The sequence below is a fragment of the Leptosomus discolor genome, chromosome 20 (assembly GCF_034619465.1).
Source record: "Leptosomus discolor isolate bLepDis1 chromosome 20, bLepDis1.hap2, whole genome shotgun sequence".
Lineage (NCBI taxonomy): Eukaryota > Metazoa > Chordata > Aves > Leptosomiformes > Leptosomidae > Leptosomus > Leptosomus discolor.
In genome coordinates this window covers 4,673,597-4,697,934 of record NC_141410.1, presented here as the reverse complement: position 1 = coordinate 4,697,934, position 24,338 = coordinate 4,673,597, and the positions used below count along the sequence as shown (strand labels likewise).

Sequence of the window (24,338 nt, the reverse complement as noted above, 5' to 3'; positions counted from 1 at the left end):
TGGTATTTGGAAAGGGCGAGGTGGGCTGCTGAGAAGCACGAGTGCTCCCAAAGCCATGACCGTCGCTGTCCTAGGATGGCTCGTCCCCATGGCACTGTAATAGCTGGTCAGGGAAAAGTTATTTCTGAAGGCGAGTGGGGTGGAGAAGAAAGGGGAGAGAGCGCAGCCATCTCCTGTCCACCCGTCCTGTGCAGATGCACCTAACCCCGACCTCGGGCTGTGGTTCTCAGGTCAGACACACCAGTAGGTGAGAAATCGGGAGGTGTGTCCCCACGTGGTGTTTAAGATTGCAGCTCTATCTCGGCATCTCTGGAAGGTAACTGGGGTTCAATGGCAACTCGGGAGTTGCCGGTGGTGCCGAATGGCCGCTGCTCAGCTGACCGTGCCCCCGCTTAGCAGAGCAGCCCCGTTGTGCGGGGATGGTATTCGGGTCCCGCTGAGCACTGGAGCAGCCCTGACGCTGGCAGGAAGCCTTTGTTGGCAGGATATTTGTAGGTGGGCCATGTATATAAGGAGGGGGGAAGCACAGTGGTGTTGCCTGCGTGCATCTGACCTGTGGGCTTGCAGGCCAGTGGGGTAATAGCCCGTGTGTTGTGGCTGGGCGATGGGGGAATTTCTCCGGCTGGGGAGCAGGACTGGCCCAAAAAGTGATCTCGGGGTTTGCTGTTAACAAAAAATGCCAGGTTAAGGCTCGTTTCCAGCAGGTCTGGGCTGCTTATCCAAAGGATAATATGGTTGCATTGTGTGTGGCACAGCACTGGCATTGAGGGAAATGCTGCGGTGTGGGGCGATATAGGGCTGGCGCGCTTCCCTCCTTCCCAAAACCCTTGGGGGGGGGGGGGTGAGAGGTGCGCCCAGCTCTCAACCCAGCTGCCTCCAACCAGTCAACAGCGCTGTGGTTCCACTGGAAGGAGGCCTGAACAGAATGTGGAAAGCGATGCAGGAAAGGCGCGGCGGCGAGCAGAGTCGCAGTGGTGGGAGCCCGCGCTACGGAGGGGCTGTCAGTTGGGGTGCCGAGTGCCAGCGGTGAAGGGGAGACGGGTTTGGATGGCAGCGGGGCAGGTGCTTGGAGGAGGGGAAAGAGGCTCAAGTGTCGAGGCCAAACCGGAGTCTGCTGGCAGGGGCTGGTGGTGGTGGGTGTGTTATTTTCCCTTTTTATGCTGAAAAAGGGTGCGTGGCAGCCTAGGACGAAGGCACATCGACAGAGAAGCGTGCCGATGGGGGACAGCATCCCTGTCGCCAGGTGGCAACGTTTATCCGCTCACCCGAGGTTGCAAGACATGTTTGTGCTTGTGTGTGTGGTATTAAATGTAAAATAAGTAATAAGGGAAAAAATATTCACTGGGATCTTGCATAGCCCCCGTGAGTTTGTTCGATACGTGGGGAAATGTTCCCGTGTGTGCCATCCACCGGCATGGAGCTGTGTTGCGCTGCTGGGCCAGTTGCTTGGAAAAAGGAGGAAAAAAAACCCAACAAAACAAAACAAAGAGAAAAACACACCCAGGAGGGCAGCAGCGGGCTCCAGCGTGCCCGGGGTTTCCAAGGCTACTGCGAGGCTGCAGCCACGCTTCCGGCCGGGCAGAGCTGCCTCTGGGTTGATTTTGTACAATTTCTATTGCATGAATCGGTCGAGATGTTCTTGGCTCGGTTTCATGTGTTGGATGGGACATTGGTAAATGAGTACTTGGGGGTTTTTTAACGCGAGCCTCGCAGGTGAAGGGGCCGGACGATGCGAGCCTTTCTAAAGAGTTCGGAGGGGTGTTTTCAGCTGAAACCGCACGCCACGACGATAGGCAGGCACGAAGGGTCCGACATCGTCCTGCAGGTAGGGGCAAGGAAGCTGACCGTCATGAAACGGATGGGGCTCTGGGTGTAGGGAGCGCTGGGGTCCTCCCTGCAAAGCGTAGGGACTGCCAGCTTGCTTCTGCCGAGATGCACGGCAAGGAGAGGCGGGCTCGGCAGACGGCTAACGAAACCTGAGCCGCTTTCTGGCTGGTTTCCCTGCTTCCCAGTCCGCAGGTGTAGCCGACCATCACGCAGCCCTCGAATTCGCCGCCTCGGACTACAGCTTCGTCCTTCAGGACTTCAACTCCCCCCACGGCACCTTCGTCAACGGCTGCCAGGTCCAAAACGCGGCGGTGGAAGTGAGTCCGGGGGATATCCTGCGCTTCGGCGCGGGGGGAGCGTCCTTCGAACTGGTGGTGGATGGGGCTGCCCAGGTAAGGGTGGGCACAGCTGCCCAGGAGCCTTTACTGGGCGATCCTCGGGAAAGGTGGGGGGTGGGAATGAAAAGCTTGAGCTCCCTCTGCTGAAGAAACTCGGGCAGTTCAGTGGGGAAAAGGAAAAGCACAGGAGAGGTTTTCCGGCAGCGAGGTGGACATGGACAAAGGTAGGTGTGGAAAATGTTCTTTTCCTTTGCCGTTTGCGTTTTAAGTTTCCTCCAAAGCTACTGACTAACAGAGGGGTTGGGATTGAACCTGGAGCAATGTAAAAGGTGCGGTGGGCATGGCAGGAGGCACTGCGGTCTCCTGCACAGCACGGCCAGGGCATCGCAGCTGCCTTTGGAGTGATGGAGAAATCCAAAGCAAGTGTAAACTGGGAAAGAATGTGGTCGAACATAGCGGCGGTCTCCTGTCTCCGAGAAAAGAACTGTTTAGGGATGTCTGTGGAGGTCATGGAGCCGTTGGGTTACAAGGCAGGTAAGGGTTGCTGAGCTACAGTGCAATTTTGTTTATGTTGGCTCTTGAGGAATCTAAGAAAAGAGCTACTGAGGCAGAGTCCCAAAAAACTGCGTGTGTAGCGTGCCTGGTCGTCGCAGAGCCAGGTCTCCCAGCAGTGCCCCCGTACAAATGAAATTGAATTGGAGTCAGGCAGTTTGTGCACCCAGGTGCTGGGTTTGGAGGTCTTGGCAAGATCAGTGGTGCAGCAAGCTGGCCAGCTGAATCCAAAGGTGTCCAGAAAGCCTTGGCCAAGAGAAGTGTCAGAAATGCCTAGCTGCACGATGAAGCTGGAGCAGCTGGGGTGCCAGTGGTGGTTAGGTGAAGCTCGTTCCTGCCGGAGCAGTGAGCGTTGTAACGTCCAACAGTTTACGTGTAGGATGTGCCCGGAGAAGCAGTTTTGCCCTGTGACACAGAGAACGGCCCGTGGGTGCCTCTTCATTGCTCTGGGCTCTGTGATCCTCCTTTGGTGGAACAGCTTGGAAGCCTGACCCCGCTGACTGCAGAGAGTAAATCACCTCTGCATTGCACCCTGGGGAGCGTTTAGGGTGCCTGACATAGGGAGGTCTGTTTTGTTTTCGGTCGTATGAGAGGAACACCCAGCTAGGAGGTGCACCCCTGCAGCGCCTCAGGGTGCAGGACAAGCGCCCAGAAAGGGACAGCGTCATGCTGTGGTGGAATCCAGCCGTGAGCAAGCGCCCGGGGTTAGCATCGGTAGCACAAGCGACGGGGTTTAGATGTGCTCAGGGAGAAGGCAAGGTGCTGGCTGGCCTGGGGTCTTTGGCTCCCTCCCGGAAAGATGCCAGGATAACAGCCGGGTGCTGGAGGTCTGCAGCCAGGCTGGGCTGGAGGCCACGTTGGCAGATATTTAGGTCAGCCCTCGTAATGGAGGGCTACGTGTAAGGCAATGGACAAGACCGTAATGGTGGCTTGTCTCTACCGTACTGGAAAGCACTGCTCGTAAGGAGAAGAGCAGATCGCGTCCTAATTACATGTCTGACGGGCCCAGCGTCGGGCCAGATAAATGCGGTGGCAAGCCAGGAAGGCAATGAGAGGCTTGGGTTCGGCGTGGAGAACAAGAGAAAGGACAGGGTATGGCGGCTTGTGTGTGAAACGAGGGCTGCCAGATTTTGCACCCAACTTGCAGCATCAGGGTGGTCGAATCTAGTGAGAGGGTAGAGCTGAAAAAGCAGCAAGTCCCAATAATTTCTCTCAATTTCAGCAAAGCGCGTGGGCTTTCTGATTTAAATCTGACACCTGGGCTATGGAACAGGGAAAGGACTAAAAATCTGCTTCCGCTCAGATCTGTGCCTGGGTTTTGTACGACACAACATATGCACATCAGGGGCTAGAAAGTTTCCTAAAATCTCGCTGATAACATGGTCTTTTTCCACCGCAGGTGTCCTGTCCCCCGGTGAAACATCGCACAGCATGGACCGGGCAGCCCCAGGTGGTTGCAGAGTCCAAACCCTCAACTCCTGCATCTCCTCCCCGCCTCCCGTTGCTGCAGTGGCAGCATCCCCCCAGCTCTCTGGGCAGCTGGGCTCCTGGAGGAGCTGGCCACGTGCCCCATCCGCCGCAGCGGAAGCGACCCGCGAGTGCCCGGGCTAGGAGCGTGGCCACCGCTGTCTCACCGGACGCTTTTGGTAGGACCTCCATGGTGCGGCCAGGTACTCCCTGATGCTCAGCCTGGTGGGTTGTAGCCTGGTGTCCTCTCTGAGCAACGTAGCAGTGAGCGGAGCTGATCCGAGCAGAGGCAGTGTTGAGCGCTGACAGAGACTGGGTGCGAGTCCGTGTCCAGTGGAGCTAATTGGAGCTGTGTGTGGTCCTCGGTGGCAATGGGGTCAGTTAAGAAATGGGCTGTGATGAACAAGGAGGAATGCCATCGTCCTTGTAGCCAAGAGGGATGTTTCCTCTTCCTTTTTTCCCTGTGTATGTTTGGGAAGGGTGATGACTAACTTCATCTGCATGGATGAGTCATGCACCTATTCCCCTCTCCTGTTTGAAGCAGTGTTTCCTCCTCCTTTGAAGAGCAGTTAGTGGCTGCCTTATGTGCAGGACCTTGAAACTAGGTCTGTAGCTGCTGTGCTTCTGAAAATCAAGTATGTCATAGCAGTGGACCAGAGGCAAGGCTTTGGGGAACTAGTAGAACCATAGAATCATAGAAAGTCTTGGGTTGGAAGGGACCTCTACAGGTCATCTAGTCCAACTCCCCTACAATAAGCAGGGACCTTTCTAACTAGGTCAGGTTGCTCAGAGTCCCATAAAGCCTGACCTTGAGTGTCTCCAGGGATGGGGCTTCCACCACCTCCCTGTGCAACCTGTTGCAGTGATCCACCACCCTCATATTAAAGAACTTTTTCCTAGTGTCCAACCTACAGCAGTACAGCTGGAGAACAAGACTTTTGCCAGGAACGTAGTGCTTGGTGTGGCCCGCTACCCAGTCTGGTTGGGGTCGGGTTGTTTGAGCAGCCGTAAGCGCTACCAAGTCAGTAGCGAAGTGCCAAAGTGCAGGGGGTGCTCCAGAGCCCAGTCCCAGCAGCATCATAGAGAGAGGCATGGACAGGCCCCATTTGAGATGGCAGCAAAGGTCGAGGCAGGGAAGGGCACACTCAGAGTTAGCACGGACTCGTCTGACGTTGGGGAAAGAGCGCCAAAAGCGTCCTCCTGTGCTAATCTGGGCAGGCATAGCTGTTCGCACGCGGGAAGCCATAGCTTCTTTCTGTGAGGCTGGGCAACGCTGACAAATCAGAGGAGCCTCGCGCTGCTGTGTCTCTGCCGCCTTTGAGGCAGTTCTGGTTCCCGGAGGTGCGTTATTCCTCTCTGTCGTGCAGGCCGTTTGCACTAGTAAGTGGCTTTTTAGTGCCAAAGAGTTGGTTTCTCTTGTGGTTGTGAACTGAGGTCACGGACTGTAAAGGAGCTGCTGCCTTACAGTAGGTTTGCGTCAAGCGAGAGGGACGCTGCGAGAAGCGTTACTGCTGCTGGCAACCAGTTCTCCTGCTGACCTTTGCTGCTGGGGTGTTTGCTTTCTTCCAGGCTCGACCAGCGTCTTGGCCGACAGTGTGAGAGGTGTTGGGGCAGCCCCTTCCCTGGGGACTCGCGCCGTAGATTTCCTCCCGCAGGAGAAGGTGATGCTGGGGAAGGTGTGAGGGATGCCATCCCTGCCGAGCTCCTGGGCCGAGCAGGCCAACCCTGCCGAAACGGTTGTGTGTCCGGCCGCGAGTCCCGGCAGGGCGTGGGGGCCGTCACCAAAGGGGTCTGCTCCTGTGGATGTGGGCTGCTGGGTGGACAGAGGATGTGGGTGCAGTGGGCTGCGGGAAGCCAGGGCGAGCAGGTCCCACGTGGTCGATGGCCATGAGCTGGGGCCACCTGGAGCAGGCAGCCCGGCATCTCTGTAGCCACCCCGTTATGTGCCCGCAGGGTGAAAAGCTGCTGCGACTGGAGAAGGAAACTGGTCGTGCCTCTGGTTCGGAAAGAGAATCCAAGCAGAAAGATGCAGTGATAAGAGAACTGCAGGATGAGATTGGAGCGATGGCAAAGACCCTGGCTCAGGCGGCGGCGAGGAACGAGGTAGAGCTGACCCAGAAGCTGCTCACCTTCGACCAAGAGCTGGGAGCCAAAACAGAGGAGATCAAAGCCTTGAGGGAACAGGTACTGAATGCCGCAATAGGCACCGAGCCGGGAAAAGACCTCGCTGAGACAGATGTCTTTGTAGTTTCATACCCAGGTTTTAGGAGGAACAGGTTGCTTTTCTGAAACCAAGGGAAATGAGGGATGCGGTGGTGGTTTTTTTCTTCCAGTTGTGTTGGTCTGGCCGTTGGCTTGCTTTCGGTGCAAGTTTCCCTTATAGAAGCTGGTATAGAAACGTCCCCTGTATGTGGTAGGATCTCGAATGCAGCAGTGGGGCAGGAAACAGAAGCTTCACCAGCTTTTGGAGGGGGAAAGGCATGCATGAGCACCGTGGGCTGTGCAGTGGGACCCCCTGCTTCCCTCTTGCCCCAGGAGCAGAGTACATGATTAGTTTTGCAGGGGGTCCCGTGGCGTCCTGGTGGAGAGGTGCCTGGCTAGAGGAGAGAGGGCTTATAGGTGCCGTAACATGCACCCACGTGTTGTGAGACATCAGAAAATGTCCTGGAGGGACAGTGATGGAGACCTCTGGGGCATCTCCAGCTTGGGAAAAGGGTCAATTTAAGGCATCGGTCCGACATGAGGCACGCCGGTCAGCAGCCGGGCATCATCGCCAGCCCATCCGGGCCACATCCTGCCCTCCCGTCAAGTCCTGGATCTGAAGGAGGCGGTGAAATGCTCTGTGCTCGTTGTGACTGTCTGTGTCGAAGAGGAGCTTTTGATCCCTGGCAGTGCTCAAGGCCAGGCTGGATGGGGCTTTGAGCAACCTGACATAGTGGAAGGTGTCCCTGCCCATGGCAGGGGGGTTGGAACTAGATGGTCTTCAAGGTCCCTTCCAACCCAAACCATTCTGTGACTCTACGAGAAGCAAGTTCCTGGTGGAGGAGAGGTGATATAAAATTGGGGGGCCAGCAGCTTCGCTGCTGTTCCTTCAATGAGACGAGGCGATGCGCGGTGACTGTCTTCCTGGTGGTTTTCCTTTCTCTGACCAAAGCCTCTTCCACCTGTGGATTCGCTCTTTTATACCCTCTGGTGGTAGCTTAGAGCAACCGGTGATCTGAGCAGCAGGAAGTGTGTTTGCGCTGTCTGTGCGGCGATGACACGCCGGAGAGCGCAGGCTATCCTTCCCCGCTCCCCATTTCCCGCAGGGACGGTAAAAACTGTCTTGGCAGCAGGAAAACGAACAGGAGCGATTAGTGGCTCCAGGTCTGCGTTTGTGAGTAATAAAAACGTGTGCCCTGAGTGAGAAGGGGATGAATCTGCAGGTGTTTCTGCCTGCTAGGGTGTTAGCAGTGTCACCCAGCCCCAGCCACGGATTCCCGGCATGGCAGGCAGCGGGAGGCATTGCCTCTCCGTGCCTTTTGTCAGAGGATTTTGGTGCGAACAGCCAAAAGGAAGGGAAGGTGTTCCTCTGCGAAGCAACGGCTGCCAGGAGTTAGTCAAAGATGCTCCAGAGTAATGCTGTCTGAGCATGACCTGTAAGCGCTAGATTTCCCTCTCCGAAGGGGGCTGTCAAGGAGGGTAATAAGGGACGCAGCGAGGGGTGCGGGTGAATTGGTGTTTTGCAGATCGGCAACCTGCAGAAAGGCTCGAGCCAGGTTTTTAGTCACTCCCTCTACGAAAGAGACCTGGAGATTGGAAGGCTGCGGAAAGCGAGCGAGAAGTTGAAGAGGGACCACGCTTTGGCTGCAGGTATTGTAGCCCTGGAGCTCCGTGCAGGAGCACGGAGCGGTTTGGCACCGGCTCTTGATAACGAGCGAGCAGTGGCAAAACCATCCGGGCCACAGACAGTTTGTAGCGGCTTGTAGCAGTTGCCTGACCTCGGTTTCTGTGTCCTGGAGCTCTGCGGGAGTTGCAGGCAGCATCTGATGTGACGAGCACCCCTGGAACGAGGGAAGGTGTGGGGACGGGAGGCAGGGAGCGATGGGATGGAGCGCTAGGGGAGGGAAAACAGGCTCGAGCCAAGACTGCGGGGCAGGCACGGGGCTGCTGGAAAGCGGTGCTGTTCAATGGGCTGCCAGGCACCCTGCAGGGAAGTTTCCCCGCGGCCTTTCTCCCTGCCTTTCTCGGGGAAGAGCAAGGTAGCGCACGCGCACGAAATATCGGCTTTCATAACACTTGCCAAGTAGCAAAAGCATTCTGCTTGGTTTCATTGCCCAAGATAAGGGAGCGGGAGTGGTGCTTGGCAGGGGGCAGGCATCAGAGCCAGGGAGCTGACACAGTAAGGCAGCAAAACTGGCTTTGTAGGAGCTGCTCGTCCTCCAAGGAGCATGTGCTGTGAGGCCCCGAGGAGCTCGTTAGCGATGCTGTCACGGAGCAACGTCCAGCACGGCGTGCCGAAAGCTGAATCCACGGTCCGAGGCCTCCTTCGAAGAGGGAGGATGGCGGCTCGGCAGCAAGAGGGCTTTTGCTGGGACGCGCTTGGGTAGCCCCTCAGCAGCGTTGTTTTCCTTAGGTCTAGTGGCCAGCCTGCAATGGGAGATTGCCGGGAAGGAGCAGAAAATGCAGCAGCTTAAGGAAGATGTTGAAAAAATGAAGAAGGAAAACCAGGAAAAGGACCGTCAGCTAGCAGTCGTGTCTGCCAAGGTGTCCGGCCCGAACAAGGGGCTCAGTTAATGACGGGCTCGCGTACGGGTTGGCGTGGGAAGCCAGGCTGAGAAGGTGCTGCTCTCTGTTAAGGAGCGTGGCAGCTATATTGGTGGGGCTGTTTATCAGGGCAGTTGTAGCCCGCGGGTCCTGGCTGCCCGCAAATAGAAGCCTCAGAGCTGCCCCCCGGGGCCGCGCCGTGCCCACAGAGCGGTGTCACCTCCCCCAGCCGAATCCCCTTCCGCCTTGTGCATTCGGGTGCTGCGCGCCCTGGATTTCTGGGAGCACAGTGGCCGTTTGTACGCGCCGGGCGCTCGTGCCAAGCTCCTCCCGAGGAGCCATGGAAACCTCGACTTCGTGTGGCTCCCTGCGGCCCAGCCTGGTTTTTCCCCTAAAGAAAGCGACCGGCGCAGCAGGTTGTTTCTCTGTAGTGGCAGCTCGTACGTCAACTGGCAGAGCTGCATCGCCCGCATCATAAGCACAGAGCAGGCGCTGCGTGTTGGCTGGCTGACGAGGCACCGGGCTGTGAGCTTGCAGTGACTGACTGTGAATGTTAAGGAATGGCAAAGATGCATGGGGACCCTGGGGGGCAGGCAGGAAGGGGCCACCGCACGTGCCAGCCTGTACCTGGCCGAGCATCCTCCCCGAGCTGCTCCCTGGAGATGAAAGATGTGCCCCGCTTTGCCGAGGATCAGCCCTTTAACGGGTGGAAAGGGGAGACAGAGGAGCACTCGAGTGGCCGTGTGCAGGGAAGGATCCTGCTAGGTGCCCAGTGGCACTTGGTGGCCCACAGCGCTGGTGTGGAGGCCGAGGGCAGCACATCCTAGAGCATCCCTCTGCAGTTTTTCCCCCGCTCCGTGGATGCGGGAGGAGCCGGAGGGAGGTGGGAGCGTGTGTTTGCAGGCTGGCCGGGAGAGGCACTCGGGGTGGGGGGAACGGGGTCGGTGTCTGAAACGCCGAAGCCCTGAAACGCCGAGCTGCAGAGCAGAGTGTGGTACAGCGGTGCTTAGCTTGACAATGGCTGTTCACGTCACGGTCAGCTTTGTGCGCCTGTTCTGAAGGAGCATTTCTGTTCCTGCATCCTTCCCTCTCAGTCCCTGTTGCACTGTTTTGAAGGCCAGAGGGATGTCTGTCTGTTGGGTACTCCTTGTGGATGTTTGTCCTTCTCTCAGCCAGGCAATGCTCTAGTACGGGCATTTCCAGGTGCGGAGACTCATGGGCTCTCAGTGCTGTAATGGCCCCATCACGGGTCCTCCACCCCCGGGTAGGGACCTGAGCACTTAGCTGGGCTGTAGCACCGAAGCGGGCGTTGAGGTTTGCTGCAGAAGGGACAGTTTCTGCCAGCCCTGATGATGAATTTTTTTTTTTTTTTCCCCCTCGGTGGCCATTCGTTCTAGTGCTCTAAAATGAAAGAGGAACTGAAGCGCGATCTTGGAGAGCGAGAAGTAATTGCGTGCCGCAATGTGAGTCGCAAGTCGTTTGGGGTGATGGAGCGCAAGGGAGAGCGGCGGCTGCAGGAATGCGTCAGCAGGGGAATAATGAACGGGGCAGTTTAAGGGAGTTGTGTTGAGTCTGGCTCCTGTACGAGAAGGCACCTAATGTGCAAAAGGAACCAGAGATGCGTAAAATCTTGTAAAAATTGTAGTGCTGCATTACAATGCTGGAGAATGCCGTTGGCAATAAGAATGGCATTCCCCTGGGAAGGCAGTACGAGCGTGGTAAATAGAGGTTAGCAGAAAAACCCAGCGTGAACAGAAAGGGATAGATGGGGCAAATGTATTGCTTATGGGTTCGGGTCCTCCAGAGGGGCAGTGGCCAGCTCCTCTGGTGAGACCCAGATGCCGTGCTGGGGCTCTTGCAGCGCATCGGGGAGCTGGAACGCGACCTGGAGGGGCTGCAGGGGGAAATGCACAAGTATGGTGCCGAGCAGGAGAGCCTGCGAACCCAGCTGGCTGAGAAAGCCAAGGTAACTGTCCGGCCAGGGGGTACGCGGCAGAGGGCAGGGCGGGTATCTGGGCCGCCGGGCAGGGGTGGCAGAGGCGTGGGACGCGGGCCAGCAAGCCCCAGGCACGCAGGGGGTCAAAATGCACCGTGCTCTGCCACGGATCCCGAGGGAAGAAGATAACTGGGGTAGCAGAGACAGCCTTGTGCGAGCGGTGGGTTAGAAAGGCAAGGAGGAATGCTGTGCCGGGGAGCCAACGCAGGAAAAAGCGGCGTTAGGGGTCCGATGCTGCAAACCCACCCCCTGCCTAAGGGTCGCTGCCTGTCTCATGCTGTTTCAAAGCTATATTTAGAGTTGCCAGCTGTGAATAGTGGTTAGGTGGGGGAGAGGCGCTCGTGGCGTGATTTTGGGCTATGGTTTTGATATGCAAAGGTGCTCGCCGTTGCAGGCAGAAGAGGAGCTGAAAGAAGTCCGTGCCAGGCAAGCTCTGCAGCTGCAGGAGATGGGGCGCAGGGAGCGGCTGCTGCGAGCCGACCTGGAGCGGGCCCGGGAGCAGGTAGGGAGGAGGCAAAGGTGGGAGCATCCCGCCGGCTGGCAGGCAAAGGTTGGGGTTTCCCACGGGGAAGGACACGGCGCTCGAGCGCAGGAAAGGGAAGGCGGAGTCCTGAGCGCCAAAGCCCAGCACGGGGCTGTCGTCGGGGACAGCCTAATCAGCTTATCCACGGGATTTGTGTAGGCATCGTACAGGAGGTAGGGAGTTTAATGGGATACAGAAGCGCACTGTACTCACTGTAATCATAGTTGTGCTGTCCGGGACCCATGTGAACGCTCCTCTGCACCGAGGTAATGCTGCTCCGGGCAGTGGCATGGTGAAAAAGGGGCATGAGCTAGAGCGCTGTCCCGAGGAGCATGCACAGGCCTTGCTGTCGGAGATGGCTGGCCCCGGGACGCCCTTTTGCGTGGATGGGTGCGGAGTTGGGTAGAGCAGACCAGCAGAGCTGGTGTCAGTTCTCAGAGATTTTTGTCTTCCTGTGTCCATCTCTGCTGTAGCTGGCGTCCTTCCGAACGCACGTGATGCGAGTCTGTTCTCCAGCAGCAGCAGGCGATGCAAGGAAAGCCGTAACGGAGCAGCAGGTGAGTTTGGAACCAAGCCTCCCCGTGCGCTCGAAGCCTCCAAAGCCTGGTGCAGCGTGAGCCGACCCCTGTACCTGCTCCGTGCGCACTAGTGTCGGTAGCGTCCCTGCTCCTTCAGACCATGAGGTGTGCTGTAGCTATCGCAGGTTAATGATGCTGCTCCATAACGTGAAGGAGAAGGGATCGTTGTTATCCCATGGATGGATTCTATGGGCTGCATCAGGGAGAAGCCTGGGGGTCTAACGCAGCTGATATTTTTCACCGAGTTGTAACCATTGCCCACGAAGACAGTTTGTGTCGCAGCGTATGTTTCTCTCAGCTGGAAAAGGGTGTTAGCAGAGTGCCCGATTCTCCTCTTCCGTCGCGTGCTTTTGGCAGGTGATAGAGAAGGTCAGGCAGATCGCTGAGGAGAACCAACGGAGCCGTGAGCAAGCGAAGTGTCTGCAGGAGGCCTTGAGCTGCAGGCTCTCAAAGGAAGAGGAGGTGTCTGCAAATGTCGAGGTGTTGGAGAAATCCCTGCGGGAGCTCCAGGTCAGTCCTTGAAATTACTGATGGCAAACAGGCAGCCAGGAAAGGAGCAGCACGGGGCGTTGTCTTAGCCTGAGGAGAGGTCAGAGAAAAGACACACATGTGCCCGAGTGCAGCTCTCCAGCTGAGCAAGAGGCAAGTGTTGCCCCAAAAAAGTGTTGCTTGGCAAGGAATAGGAGGTGCCACAGAAGCATGTCCTCCCCCCGGGCCTGCCTGGAGCTGTTCCCACCACAGATAGCGACCCGCGAAGCGTTCCCGTGGTTGTACACCAGATTTTGTGCAGAGATGTTACTTGCGGAGTCGCAAATAAAAAAGGCAGAAGCCTGCTGGCTGTGGGAGCTGACTTGTTTGCCGCTTGTCTTTTGTGCAGGCTTGCCTGAGGGGGTCCTGCAGCAGCGAGAGCCTGCGAGGGGAGCTGGAGAGGCTGGAGGCGGTGTGCCTGGATCCCTCTGTCTCAGCCATCGGGGCGGCGGTGGTGGAAATGGCACGTGTCCCCCTGTCCTGGCTGGAGGGCGTGGAGCGGCTCGTGGCCAGCGAGGGGATGGACCTGCGTGCCTCCGGCAAAGGTCCGTGTGCCACTGGTTGTCCCTGCAACAAACCTCTCCGGGTGGGGTGTCCTAGCTAGCCAGCCTTTGAGGAGAGAAAGTGCAGAGGGAGCCACTGCTTGGGGACGCCAGGCCCCCATGTTGGTGCAGATCTCGGGCAGTTTGGGCAACTAAGTGACCCGCTCAAGCAGCGTGCGTGCTCTTGTGCCTCTGTGGCCCCAGTCACCCCACGTAGCCAGGGCCAGCCGTAGGACTCGGGGGGGTGGGGTTGTCTGTGGGAGGCGATGTCTGAACAGGGTGGATGTGATCTGCTGGCATCGTGGACCCGTCAGTCCGAAGGGGTCCTGCCTTGGCAGCGATTGCGGCTGCGACACCGGCAGAGACCCCAACCCCTTCTCTCGAGGACAGGAATGGCTTTGCCTTCCCTGTCCTGTGCCACCTCTATTGCGGAGTGGTGGAGCGATGGCGCTTTGCCGAAAGCGAGTTTAGGCAGACGGTGCCTGGGAAACGCAGCGGCGGCTGCGGAAGCGCAGGTCTGCGGCAAAGCGTCCTGGGTGGCGGCGCGGCGGCGCTGCAGAGGAGTAACGGCTCTGACAGCAGCGCGGGACGGGGAGCGTCGCTCTCCCGGCAGTGTCGCGGAGGGGTGCAGGATGTGGCATGTGGAGTGGGGCGGCGTTGGCGAAGGCACGGGAGGAGCTGTGGGGCCGCCGTGGTTAGCAGAGTGGGCGTTGTAGCACCGGGAGCGTCGTGCAGCAGCTAGCTGTCCTCAGCTCTTGCAGAAGCGTCGGGCTTAGAGAGGATGGGGTGATGCAACAAAAAGGGGGGGACAGTGTGTGTGACAAAGGAAACCAAGCTGCCAGCGAGGTCCGGGCAATAGAGGCGATGTCCCAGGACTGGGAATGTGCCACAGTGCCAGTAAGGGCAGAGGGAAAATGCTTGGCTGGCTCCAAGGAGCCTTTCTGAGGGGTCTGGGAGCCTGAATGTCGTAGCAAGAGGCTAGCGAGGGTCTGTGGCGCAAGGCAGAACTGGTGCCTGCGGACCTCTCCTTCCCTGAGTGCCGACACCGGCGCTGGCCTGGGAGGGGAACCCCTGTCGAGTGTGTTTTGTGGATATCCCAATGAGCATGGGGGGTGGTGGCGTGGGAAGTTTGTGGCGGTCCCTTCTCCTCCCTGCTGCCTGTGGCAGAAGAGGAACAGCCCCCCCCCCCAGTGCATCAGGCGAGGGGGGCAAGGGCCAGGGCTGCAAGGAGGCAAGCGGCATCCCCAGGCCTCCGAGGATGCTCCGGGCGGTATATGTGGGCTGTGGGAGCACCCTGTACACCAAGACTCCGTTGGCTTTTGCAGGGCCGTTGGCTGCTCTTGGGAGCTTGTTGGAAAACAGCCGGGAAACTGCCCAGGAGAATCACATGTTGCAGGTACAGGAACGCGTACGTACGTAAACTGAGGTGCTGCGGTGATTTTTCTGTCGGTAGACACAATGGTAGTCCCAAGCGAGCCAGTGTGGGACCTGAGCGGGGAAGGTAGATTAGCAGAGGTCCCTGGGTCTGCAGGAAACGCAGGGGAATGGCAAAGCCGGACCCCGCTGTCAGCGTGCTGGTGTCCGTATCCCTAACGTGGCAAGGACAGAGGGTGTATTTCTTGGTGGGCTTGTTTGTGAGCAGACATATACAGGATGTTGATTTCTTGCCCTGCTGCTGACATGCCTCCTGTAAGACCTCAGCGTCTGCCTTTTCCCCGTAGGCCCAATTAGAGAGGGTCCGGGAGTCACAGGCAGCTCTGCTGCAGGAGCACGTGAAGGAGCTGGAAGCGAAACACGAGCAAGATGTACAGATAAAAATCCAGCAAGTGATCTTGGAAAAGGACCGGGAGAACAAAGAGGTACGGTGGCATGGTTGGTTGGTAGGAAAAAGGCTGTTGTGCGGGAGCAAACGGTGCCTGTAATAGTGTTGTGGAGTGAGAGGAAGAAGGCTCTAGCCCCGAAGTGCAGTCCCCCAGAGGCCGGGCTTTGCTTATCCTTCTCTGTTGATGTAGGGGGTTGTAACTCCGCAAAGTATCAGGGGAACTGGAAAGCACCCGTAGGTAACGGCAGGATGCGCTGCTGCCGGTCCATCCCTGGGGGAAAGCGGGAAGCAAGGAGCGTCCTCCAGATACGAGAGCTGGGTAACACATCGCGGGGTCTGTAGTGAATAGAAGGCGAGCCCAGGTGGGCTTCCTCGCGAGCCGTTTGCTCGCTGCCTTCACCATGCTGAAGTCCTTTTAGCTCTGTTTTGGCTGGAGAAGTAGATTCCCTGCGGAGCAGGGCAAGGGCGGGTGCCTGGTGGGTTCTCGCCAGGTCGCCCTCGGTCCCAGGGAAGGTTTGGTCATGGAGCTGACGGCGCTGGCTCAGGACATAGTGTCAGTCAAGGTGTGGATGGGTGTTTGGCTGCGTCGGTACATGGTGATGGGGAAAGCGTATTGCAGTGGTCTTGGAAGACAGTTTCGAGCGTGCCTCTGTGTCTCTCGCTTCGGAAACGGTTGTTTCTTGGCATCAAGTTTTGTAAGGGGGCAGGTGAGGAGCAGCTGAGTGGCTCCTCCTCGGCCTCCCCGCTGCGCCTTTCCCCAGGTGCTCTCGTCCCCACCCTCACTGAGTTGCTTCGTGTCCTGCCGAGCTGCTCTTGCATAAGGTGCCTCTGCACCAGAGCAGTGACCCTCCTGGTTGCTTTCCTCATGGGAGTCGAGGTCTTTTGCTTAAGGGCATGGGGCTTTTTCTGTACTGAAAGTGTGGGCTGTCAATTCTCAGATTCTGGCGAGCGCAGTCGCCAAGGAGAAGGACCAGTGCAAGCAGGCCGTGGAGGAAGGGCAGAAGAAGATCCGAGACCTGGAGAGCCACCTGAGCAGCATGACGGAGGTCAGTGGCACACGTGCAACCGCTCACCCTGGGAAGAAAGAAGTAGAAAAGTGCTCTGTAGCACAGTGGTTCATTTGCTCAGGGGCCGTCAGTGGCCTGTGGGGTTTTTTTGCCCCCCAAATAGAGAGGGGTGCCTATTGGCAGAGGGCAAGGTGGATTCCTGCAAGCTTGGTAACTTCTCGGTGCTGCTAATTTCCTCACGCAGGCACTAGCAAGGAAGTCAGAGGAGCAGGAGGTGACAGAGCGCAAATGGCGAGAAGCTGTGCGTGAGCTGGAGGAGGCGGCGATGCGAGAGGTAGGACCCTTGCAGGCGGGCGGCGGTGGTGGCGTAGAGGCAGTTTTGGTGAGGAAGGCTTCTGCGGCCCCTGCTGATGAGAGAGCAGGGCGCTGGAGCCTTCCCCCTCCTTGAAATCCTTCCCTTCCCTCTGTGCCGTGGCCCGCTAGCCAGGAGAGGTAACACTGATCACAATCCCAAAGGTGTGCAACGCTTCCAGCCGAGGTCATAGGATGGGTTGGGTTGGAAGGGACCTTCAAGACCATGTCATTCCAACGCTGCTGCCACGGGCAGGGACACCTTCCCATAGACGAGGTTGCTGAAAGGTTGCCCGTCCAACCTGGCCTTGACCGTCACCCATCTTGTTTCCTAGATGGCGTTACAGCAGCAGGTCCTCACACGAGACGAGCAGCTCAAGAGCATGCAGGAGGAGACAGAGTTAGAGAGGCAGAAACTGCAGGACGAAGTGGCGGAATATAAAGAGCAAAGCAAGCAGCATTCCCTGACGATTGTGGCTTTAGAGGACAGGTTGCTGGAGGCCAAGCAGCAGCAGCAGACTCTGGAGGAGGAAAATGCAGCGCTGGTGGCAAAACTGGAAGGTAGCGAAGGGTTGCGTGGGATGCGTCTGTACTGGGAAGCTTCTCGGTTAACGGCAGATGTATAGAGAGAGGGAGTAGCGTGGTGGCTGCTACGGAGAGCGTTGTGCGAGATGTTGTTTTGAGGCTTGCCTGTAGGATGAGCTCAGGGAGTCCCTGAAGAAGGTGTTTCACAGGGAGTTGCAGGACGTTGGTGTGTGGCTTTGAGGACTGTTGGTAGTGCGCCACCGTCATGGACAGGGCTTTCCCACTGGGGAAGGGCTCTTGGCCCTCTAAAGCGATGAGACTGGAGCACTTTGGGCTGCACCCAGGCGGGAGCGATCCCGAGCAAGGAAGGACGTAAGGAACTGTGTAGCACTAGCGGTTGGAACTGGGCCCTAAAAGACAGGGGTTGCCCAAAAATATGGTCTTTGGTCTTCAAAGCTGTCATGAAGGAAAGGATACATGTAGCGGGAGCAAGCGGCCCAAACGCATCCACGTTACAAGGAAGTAATTGGACTTTCTCGTTGCACCCACTAGAATTTCGGGGTGATGCCCACAAGTGGACATTGGGAGCTCGGCCGGAGGTTGCTCCTGCCAGCGAGTCGCACTGTTGTCTGAGGTAAGCAGCGCTGGCTGATGGTGGCCTTGGTCAGAGGGGCTTGGAGAAGGGCCCTTATCACTAGGAGAGCTTAAGGAAGACTGGGGGGCTGCCTGCCACTTGTCCTGAGACCTTTTGTGTCTGTGACGGTGAACAGAGTGCTGGGGCCAGGCTGAGACGGTCTTACGGGCATATAGGGTCAAAAGGATGCTGAACAGCGTGCGAGCGATGCGCTGTCCCATCGGACGGCTCTGGGTAAGAGCGAGGGGGCTGGCAAGTCCCAGTGCCACAGGCATGAACCCAGGGGACCAAAAGGCGGGTAAACCAGCAACGAGTATGTGTAACTCGGGAGAGGCAGCTCAGGGAGGCGGGCGCAGGCTCTGTGAAACAAGTCTTTGAAAGGCACGGTGAGGTCGGCAACGATTTGTCTCAGGAGCTTCAGGGAGGAGCTGGCAGCGGCGCAGAGCGCGCTCCTGTCCAAGGAGGCCGTCATCGCCGAGCTGACCAAAGAGCTGGCGGAAACCAGAGCCAGGATGTCGGACCTGAGAGGTGGGTGAAGCGTGCTGGCCGCTTTCCATCTTCCCGTCCCTTGTCGGAGAAGTAACGAGGGTAGGTACTCCCGGGCCTGCGCAGGTCGCGGGAAGGAGGTGTCGCTGTCCTCAAGCAAGGCTGTTGCCCTGCTCAGGGCAAGGCAGGCAGTCCCTTCCCTTGGGGCAGGTGAATTCCTCCCTGTCCTTGGCTAAGCGCTAGCAGTGGCGGTGAGCAAGGGTAGCGAGGTGGAGACGGGGTGCACCGAAGTAGGGCTGTCTTTCTCAGGATCCCACTGGTGAGCTCCTGGGAGCCTGAGGTATGCAAAGCCAGCAGAGTTGGAGAGCCTGGCCTGGCATTCCTCGTCGGGCATGGATGTGCTTTGTGGGGGAGGCTTTATGGGAGCGCCCAGCAGAGTGGGCAGAGAAGAGCCGGAGCAGAAAGAGAAGGGTTGTACGTGGCTCGCGCTCGCTGCCTGTCGCAGTGCAGCATGAATGTGGAGACAGGGGAATGTCAGGAGGAATCTGTCCTTCTCTGGAGGCATTCAAAAGCCACCTGGACACGATGCTGTGGAACCTGCTCTGGGCAAACGTGCTGTAGCAGGGGGCTTGGACTAGGTGATCTCCAGAGGTCCCTTCTAACCCCTTCCATTCTGTGAGTCCGTGTGGTCAAGGAGACCAAGTCCGTGAACGTTGTTTTGCTGAGCTCTGCAGATCCTCCAGGGCTGGGCGATGAGACTGCCAGAAACCCACGAAGCTGTTCTGTGCCTAGGGGAGCTGAGTGAGGAGCAGAAGGTGGAGCTAGAGCAGAACGTGAGACGGCTGAAGGGCCAAGAGCGGGAACTGAACGTGCTCAGAGAGAACCTCTCACGGATGTCCAGCCTCGTGGAGGAGAAGGATCGAGCCCTGAAAGCAGCAGCTGAGGAGTTAAGGTACAGGCCACCGTGTCCTGATACTGTGCAGGAGCCACTCTGTAGATTCCCAGCAGCTGGTGGCATTTAGGTGTCTCCCTGGGAGCCAGAGGCGCGTGAGAGCACCTTGCAATGGAGCTCAGCAATGGTGTCTGTGCAGAAGCACCACGTGAAGTGGAATGGGGGTTTAGTGGAGCTCCTGCCGGTGGCTGTGTGACTAAGTTACTTGGAATGAAGCAAATGTTCCCACCCACGCCGTGGTAGTCACCGGTGGGTGCCCAGGGTGCTGCTCTCTGCAAGCTGCTTGGGCGGCCTTTGTTGGGCATGGCGTCCCACAAGGGTCTCATCTCTTGGCACAGGCAAGTCCGAGCCCACTGCCAGGCGCTGAAGGATGCCTCCCGAGAAAGGGCAGAAAAGCCAGTGGATGCTCCAGGGATGCCAGCGCAGGCGGGTGAAGCCTCCAAGAAGGTGAGTCTGCCCTAGAGGCTGCCGAGGGCTGGGTCTGCGACGAGCACCGGAGGCGCACACGGGGTTTCTCAGCACGGTGGTGAGAGCTGGCAAGGGCTGGCTGAGCCCAGCGTCTGCTCCAGGCTGGCTGAAGGCCGGAGCGCAGGAGCACCAGCCGCCCTTTCCCTAGCCCAGGGCTGCTGGGGAGCTGGGAAGTGTTGGCAGCACTTTCTGCACAGGCATGGCTGCTGGGGAACGAGCCGGTGTCGCACAGCGCTGTGGAAGCGTGAAGCGTTGTGTGTGCTAATGGCTGCAAGAATTGCCACATAGAGGGGAGAGAAGGGGAAAGATCGATCTGCAAGCATTCCTTCCTTTTGCCAACCTTGCTGGCTGCAAGGGCGAAGCACAAAAGCAGTTACGGGGTGGAACGTGCAGGAGTCGCTGTAGCTTGTGGCACAGGAGAGGAAGCAAGGTTCTGTTTTCCCCTGTGCTGAATTGCCTTCTGACTTGCCTGGCGCTTGAAACGGGAAGAACCCCAAGGTGGTTGCAGCAGCAGATGGAGGGCCTGTAGAAATTGTACATCGTGTCCTGCAGCAGCAGCAGACAGTGTGCCAGCGAGAAAGGCTGGATGTGCGGGGGCCAAGCGGTGACTCACAGACAGATGACAAGCGGGAGGTATCACCCGTAGCGATGGGGAGGGGAAGCGCAGAGCGCTCGGAGGTGCGGGTCAGCCAGCGCTGTGATTCGGGTGCAAACGGCGTTTTGCTGAGCAGGGTCATGGGGCAACGGCGGCCGGAGCCGAGCGGGCTAATTGCAGCTGTCATTAGCTGCCTGCGGGGGGTGAGGACAGGCCTGGCCTGTTGCCGGTTTTCGGATGGTCATGGTCGTGCAGCAAGCTGGATGGGGTGGGAGGAGGGCACTGTGAATGTCGGTGTGCGCGGGTGTAGTTGAAAAGAGAATAACGGATGAGGTCATGTAGAAATGGAGGCTACAAAGCGCAGCCGTAGGTGTGCCTCGAAGGCAGTAAATGCTCCACGGTGGCACCAAGCACAAGCAACAGCAGCCGATGTGGCCACGGAGAGGGTGTCGGGTGAGGCGCTCTGGGGGCTTGGCTCGTGGTCCCTGCTGAGTGACCAGTGTCTGTCTGGCTGCGGTGAAGCTGGGTTTAAGGTGAGCTCACGTTGAGCCAGGTGCAGCGCGGGGCAAGAAACAGCTGGTTTGCTTCTTGCAGGAGGCAGCGTTGGACTTGGCCGACCTCGGCGCAAAATGCCGAGGCCTCAGGCATGAGGAGACGATCCGGCGCCAAAAGGAAGGCTTGGCTGAGCTCCGGGAGAGAATGAAGATGCTGGAGAAGAGGCAGCCCAGAGGTAAGCGCGGCCGTCCTTAGCCAGGGAAGCTGCATCAGTTGGCCTGTGGCGGACCCCAGGCTCTGTGCCGGGGGAGCCTGTAACGTGAGGGAGATGGAGCCAGCAGCGAGCAGGAGCCCGGCTCTGCCCAGTGGCTCCCACACTCGGCTATGTAGGAGTGAGCAGCTGTCACCTAAAGGAACCGAGCCGTAGGTGTCGTGGTCTTGCGAATATCTCCTGCTTGCCCTAAGCGGTCCTCTTTGGAGAGAGCAGGATGGGGAAGCAGCACTACAAGTAGAGTAGCAGTTGGCGGTACGATCTCCAAATTGCCACCCGAGCAAAAGGTTGGCATCCTTCCTACGTCAAGAAAGCGACGGCCAACCCCACCGCTAGCGATGTCTGCAGGGAAGGCCGGTGCAGGCTTTACTCCGTAGCCCGTGCATATCTCTCTGCGTGGTCTCCCTAAGGGGAAACATGGGAGCCTCAAAGTGGCCGAGGTACGAAGCCACAGCCCGTCACACAGAGAGCGGAATGACTCTGCGGGTGTTTGCTTGCCTCCAGCTGCCGTGACGAAGGGTTCGGAGCCGCTGGTGCTGCTACAGAAGGACTTACCGGAGCACATTGTCCAGAAAACGGGTCTCGAGAAGGAATCCGCACCCGTGTCGGGAACGCAACTGGAGGCCGGCAAGGTAAGAAGGCAGCTTGGGTTTGGTGGGGCTTGTGGCCTCGTTGGAAAAGGAGTCCCTGGAAGAGGACGGTGGCTTTCAGAGACGCTGAAGGGGAAACGGGGGGAGACGAGGGGATGCAAAAGCTGGCACGGGTAAGAGGCAGCCTAATGGAAGGCGCCGCTCGCAGAGAGGGTCATAGCTCCTGCCAGGAGCAGCGTTGCCCAGGCCGAGGAGGTGGGAAGCTTTGGCCAGGGCGGTTTTCCCGTATAGGGGAAGGGAGGCTCGAGGCGGCTCAACCCAAAGCCGGGTGATCTGTGGGCTCTGTTGGTCTTTGGCGTGTCTGCAGGTTCCCAGCCACGTTCTGAACGGAGGCTCTCATGGGGCCATTGATGGGGCAGCGAGCTCGGAGATGGGTGACCTGATGGATGCCGGCGAGAGGATGGTATGTCAGCAGCTGACGTATAGAAAGGGTCCCTGGTACTCGTCGAGGATCGGGTGTTGTCAAGCACCTTTCAGAAGGAAGAGATGGGGACCCTGCCAGCATGGGCTCGAGGAGGAACCGTGTACTGTGGGGTGTGCTGGGTGTCTGCCGGCACGTCTCAGGGACTCCAGAAGATGCCTTGGGGGGCATCTTCTCCCCTTCCCACCTAAGGTCTTTGAGGGAGTTCCCTTGGGCAGTCCGGGCTGATGCTCGAGGAGCGGGCGGGTTGGTGAGGCCAGAGGCCTTGGCCCCGCCTGCGAAATGAGGTGAGGAGGGCTGCGGAGCGAGGGAGGTGTGCGGGGGGGGTTGTGGCGTGAAAGCAAGTCTCTTCCCTCCGAAACGGGCAGCAAAGTGTCCAGAGGGGAAAAAGGGGCAAAATGCAACCGCGAAGAGTCGTGCGGCTGGGAATGGAACGCCAGGCGTGCGAGGGGCTGGTGTGGCGTTCGGATGAGGGCGGGTGCGGCATGGCGCTTCTCCGAGCACACGGCCCCAAGGCACGGGTGAAACACAGCCGGCCGCATTTCCAGGGGCGCTGCGGAAAGCTCACCTGGGAAAAGCACGCGTGGCGATGAAGCAAAGGGGAGGGCACGCAGGAGTTTCGTGGTGCCGTGTTTGTCCCCCCGTTAGAGCGGAACAGAAGCAGATGGCTGAGCGGTGCGATGGTACGTGGCAGAGGGCTTGGCAGGCCTGGTGAAGAATGCGTTCCTTGTTCTTCCCGCAGTGCCTTGACGTAATTGGTGCTCTGGGAAGCCTGCTGAAGGTGAGGGAGCTGTCGGGAATGCTGCAGCCTCTGAAGCACCTGCCTGCGGAGGAGAGGGGAAAAGCGGGACTGCAGAGGCGGAAGGCCCTGGAGCTGCTGTACGATAAGATCAGGAACCTCCAGAGTCGCCTGGAGAGAAAAGAAGAAATGCTGAAAGAGTACAAGGCCAGCATGGAGCAGCTCAGGTACCGGCCATGGGTGCGAGTGAGACGGAGCCCTGAGCTGTGAAGCGATGGGGAACTCGGGGAAAGGAGCAGTGCGGCCCCCAGCTGGGTTGCACATCTGCCGGGGACCAGTCTCGGTGTGGCCACAGTGTGAAAAGGAAGTATTGGGAGAGGGTGAGAAATGTCCTCTTGCCTCTCTGTGGTGGAGCCTTCCTGTGCAGTGTCAGAGACAGCGAACCCTTGGCAGGCGCCCTAGTGCGGGGTGGCCGGACCCTGCAGCGGCATCAGCCAGGGTGGAGGGAGGGATGATGTCGTCAGGATGGTGGCAGGCGTGGGAAGGGCTGTCCAGAGCGAAGGTGATGCTCCCGCTCCACGAGCTGCTGTGGAAGGTTCCGCATTAGGGACCGGGGAGGAACCCGTGGGCACGCTTGCGCAAGGCCCGCCGCCGCTCGAACGCAGAGGTCGTTCTGCCCGCAAGCGCCGGAAAGAGCAGTGTCGAAAGGCGATTCTGGGCTGCTGTGAGGGGCCACCGTTTTCAAAGGAGGCGAGAGGTGCTGCTGCAGCCACCCAGAGGCCCGCATACGCTGACCAGAAGGAATGGCAGCCATCGGCATGGGAGCGCTGGGGTGGCAGGGGATGGGGGTGAGGAGGGGGAAGCCTCAAGGAGGCGGCTTCTTGGTCTTAGCAATGATGGGAGGAGAGGGGGTTTTCCGTGGTGTAAGGCATCGGAGGCGGGAAATGGCTCATGAAAAGGGGTGCGGGTCCTCGCATGTTGTTAGCTGCTCCGGCGCCCTTCAGTGTCACCGCGTGGCATGGGGGGGTGGTCCCAGGAGGGCCCTAGCAAGTGCGAGATGGTTTTGCTGGAAAGCCCTATCGCACAGGCAGAGACCAGCTGGGGGTTGGGGGGGAAGATTTGATGCAGATGCCAGACGACGCCCCCCCCCCCGGCCCATTTTGCGCAGGCTGAAGGAAACGTCCCTGCGAAGGTGCCAGGAGGAGATGTCCAAACTGGAAGATGAAGTCTCTGGAGCGGCTGAAGAGAAGGCTTTGCTGAAAGAGGCTCTGGAGAGAACACGGCTCCAGCTAAGCCAGGAGAAGAGGCTGCTGCGAGCGGCCAAACTGCACAAGGTGAGAATGTGGGAGGCCCCCGAGGACTCTGGGAGCCCCAGGAGCCAAACGTCTCTATGCCCGAGCGTTCAAAGGCAGGTCACCATGGTCAGGAGGCATCTCAGAGGTCACGGAGTTGCATCAAGCCCTGTCTGCCCGTCTTGAGTGGGGCGCCTCTGTGGTGGGCTCGCACAGCCAGAAAAACAAAGTCTCAGCAGAAGCTGCGAGCCCTGTGTAAGGCGCTTGACTAGCTAGCGTGATCGGGTGGGAACAGGAGGCGAGTCCGGCGCAGGTTTCTGGCTGTCGGGTACCGCAGGTGCCTGTGCCCTTCTGCGGTGGCGAGGCAGATGCCAGGCGAGGAGCCAGGAGCTGCATGCGATACCCAGCTCCTCCGCTGTGCACAACAGGCAGCTCCGTCTGTCAGGGCCGTGGGATGTTGCGGGCGGGCAGGCGGACGGTCCCAAGAGGCTGGGCATCTCGGGGCCCTGCTGCTCGGCCGGGCTTGGCCGCAC

General features: G+C 58.7%; 1 protein-coding gene across 1 annotated transcript; it reads left to right on the top strand.

Annotated features, from left to right (window-relative positions):
* The first annotated feature begins 1,729 nt into the window (after window positions 1-1,729).
* Window positions 1,730-23,991, top strand: FHAD1 (forkhead associated phosphopeptide binding domain 1). Its single transcript, XM_086476343.1, has 35 exons — window positions 1,730-1,825; window positions 2,013-2,219; window positions 2,537-2,699; window positions 4,117-4,167; window positions 4,257-4,387; window positions 5,552-5,564; window positions 5,754-5,860; window positions 6,138-6,368; window positions 7,913-8,036; window positions 8,800-8,955; window positions 9,160-9,455; window positions 10,328-10,453; window positions 10,792-10,896; window positions 11,321-11,428; window positions 11,923-12,006; window positions 12,385-12,537; window positions 12,905-13,100; window positions 13,436-13,660; window positions 14,423-14,509; window positions 14,551-14,612; window positions 14,819-14,956; window positions 15,411-15,482; window positions 15,858-15,965; window positions 16,171-16,260; window positions 16,613-16,838; window positions 17,355-17,436; window positions 17,849-17,964; window positions 18,715-18,874; window positions 19,213-19,321; window positions 19,832-20,140; window positions 20,532-20,667; window positions 21,208-21,335; window positions 21,661-21,756; window positions 22,517-22,740; window positions 23,682-23,991. The coding sequence occupies exons 1-35, from the start codon at window positions 1,730-1,732 to the stop codon at window positions 23,989-23,991; spliced, it is 5,025 nt and encodes a 1,674-aa protein (XP_086332469.1).
* The last annotated feature ends 347 nt before the right edge of the window (window positions 23,992-24,338 follow it).

Coding starts and splice junctions, on each gene's coding strand:
- FHAD1 (XM_086476343.1), top strand. CDS start 1,730: ATGCGAGCCTTTCTAAAGAGTTCGGAGGGGTGTTTTCAGCTGAAACCG. Junction 5,861..6,137: donor AGAAGGTGATGCTGGGGAAG/GTGTGAGGGATG, acceptor ATGTGCCCGCAG/GGTGAAAAGCTGCTGCGACT. Junction 20,141..20,531: donor TCATTAGCTGCCTGCGGGGG/GTGAGGACAGGC, acceptor TGCTTCTTGCAG/GAGGCAGCGTTGGACTTGGC.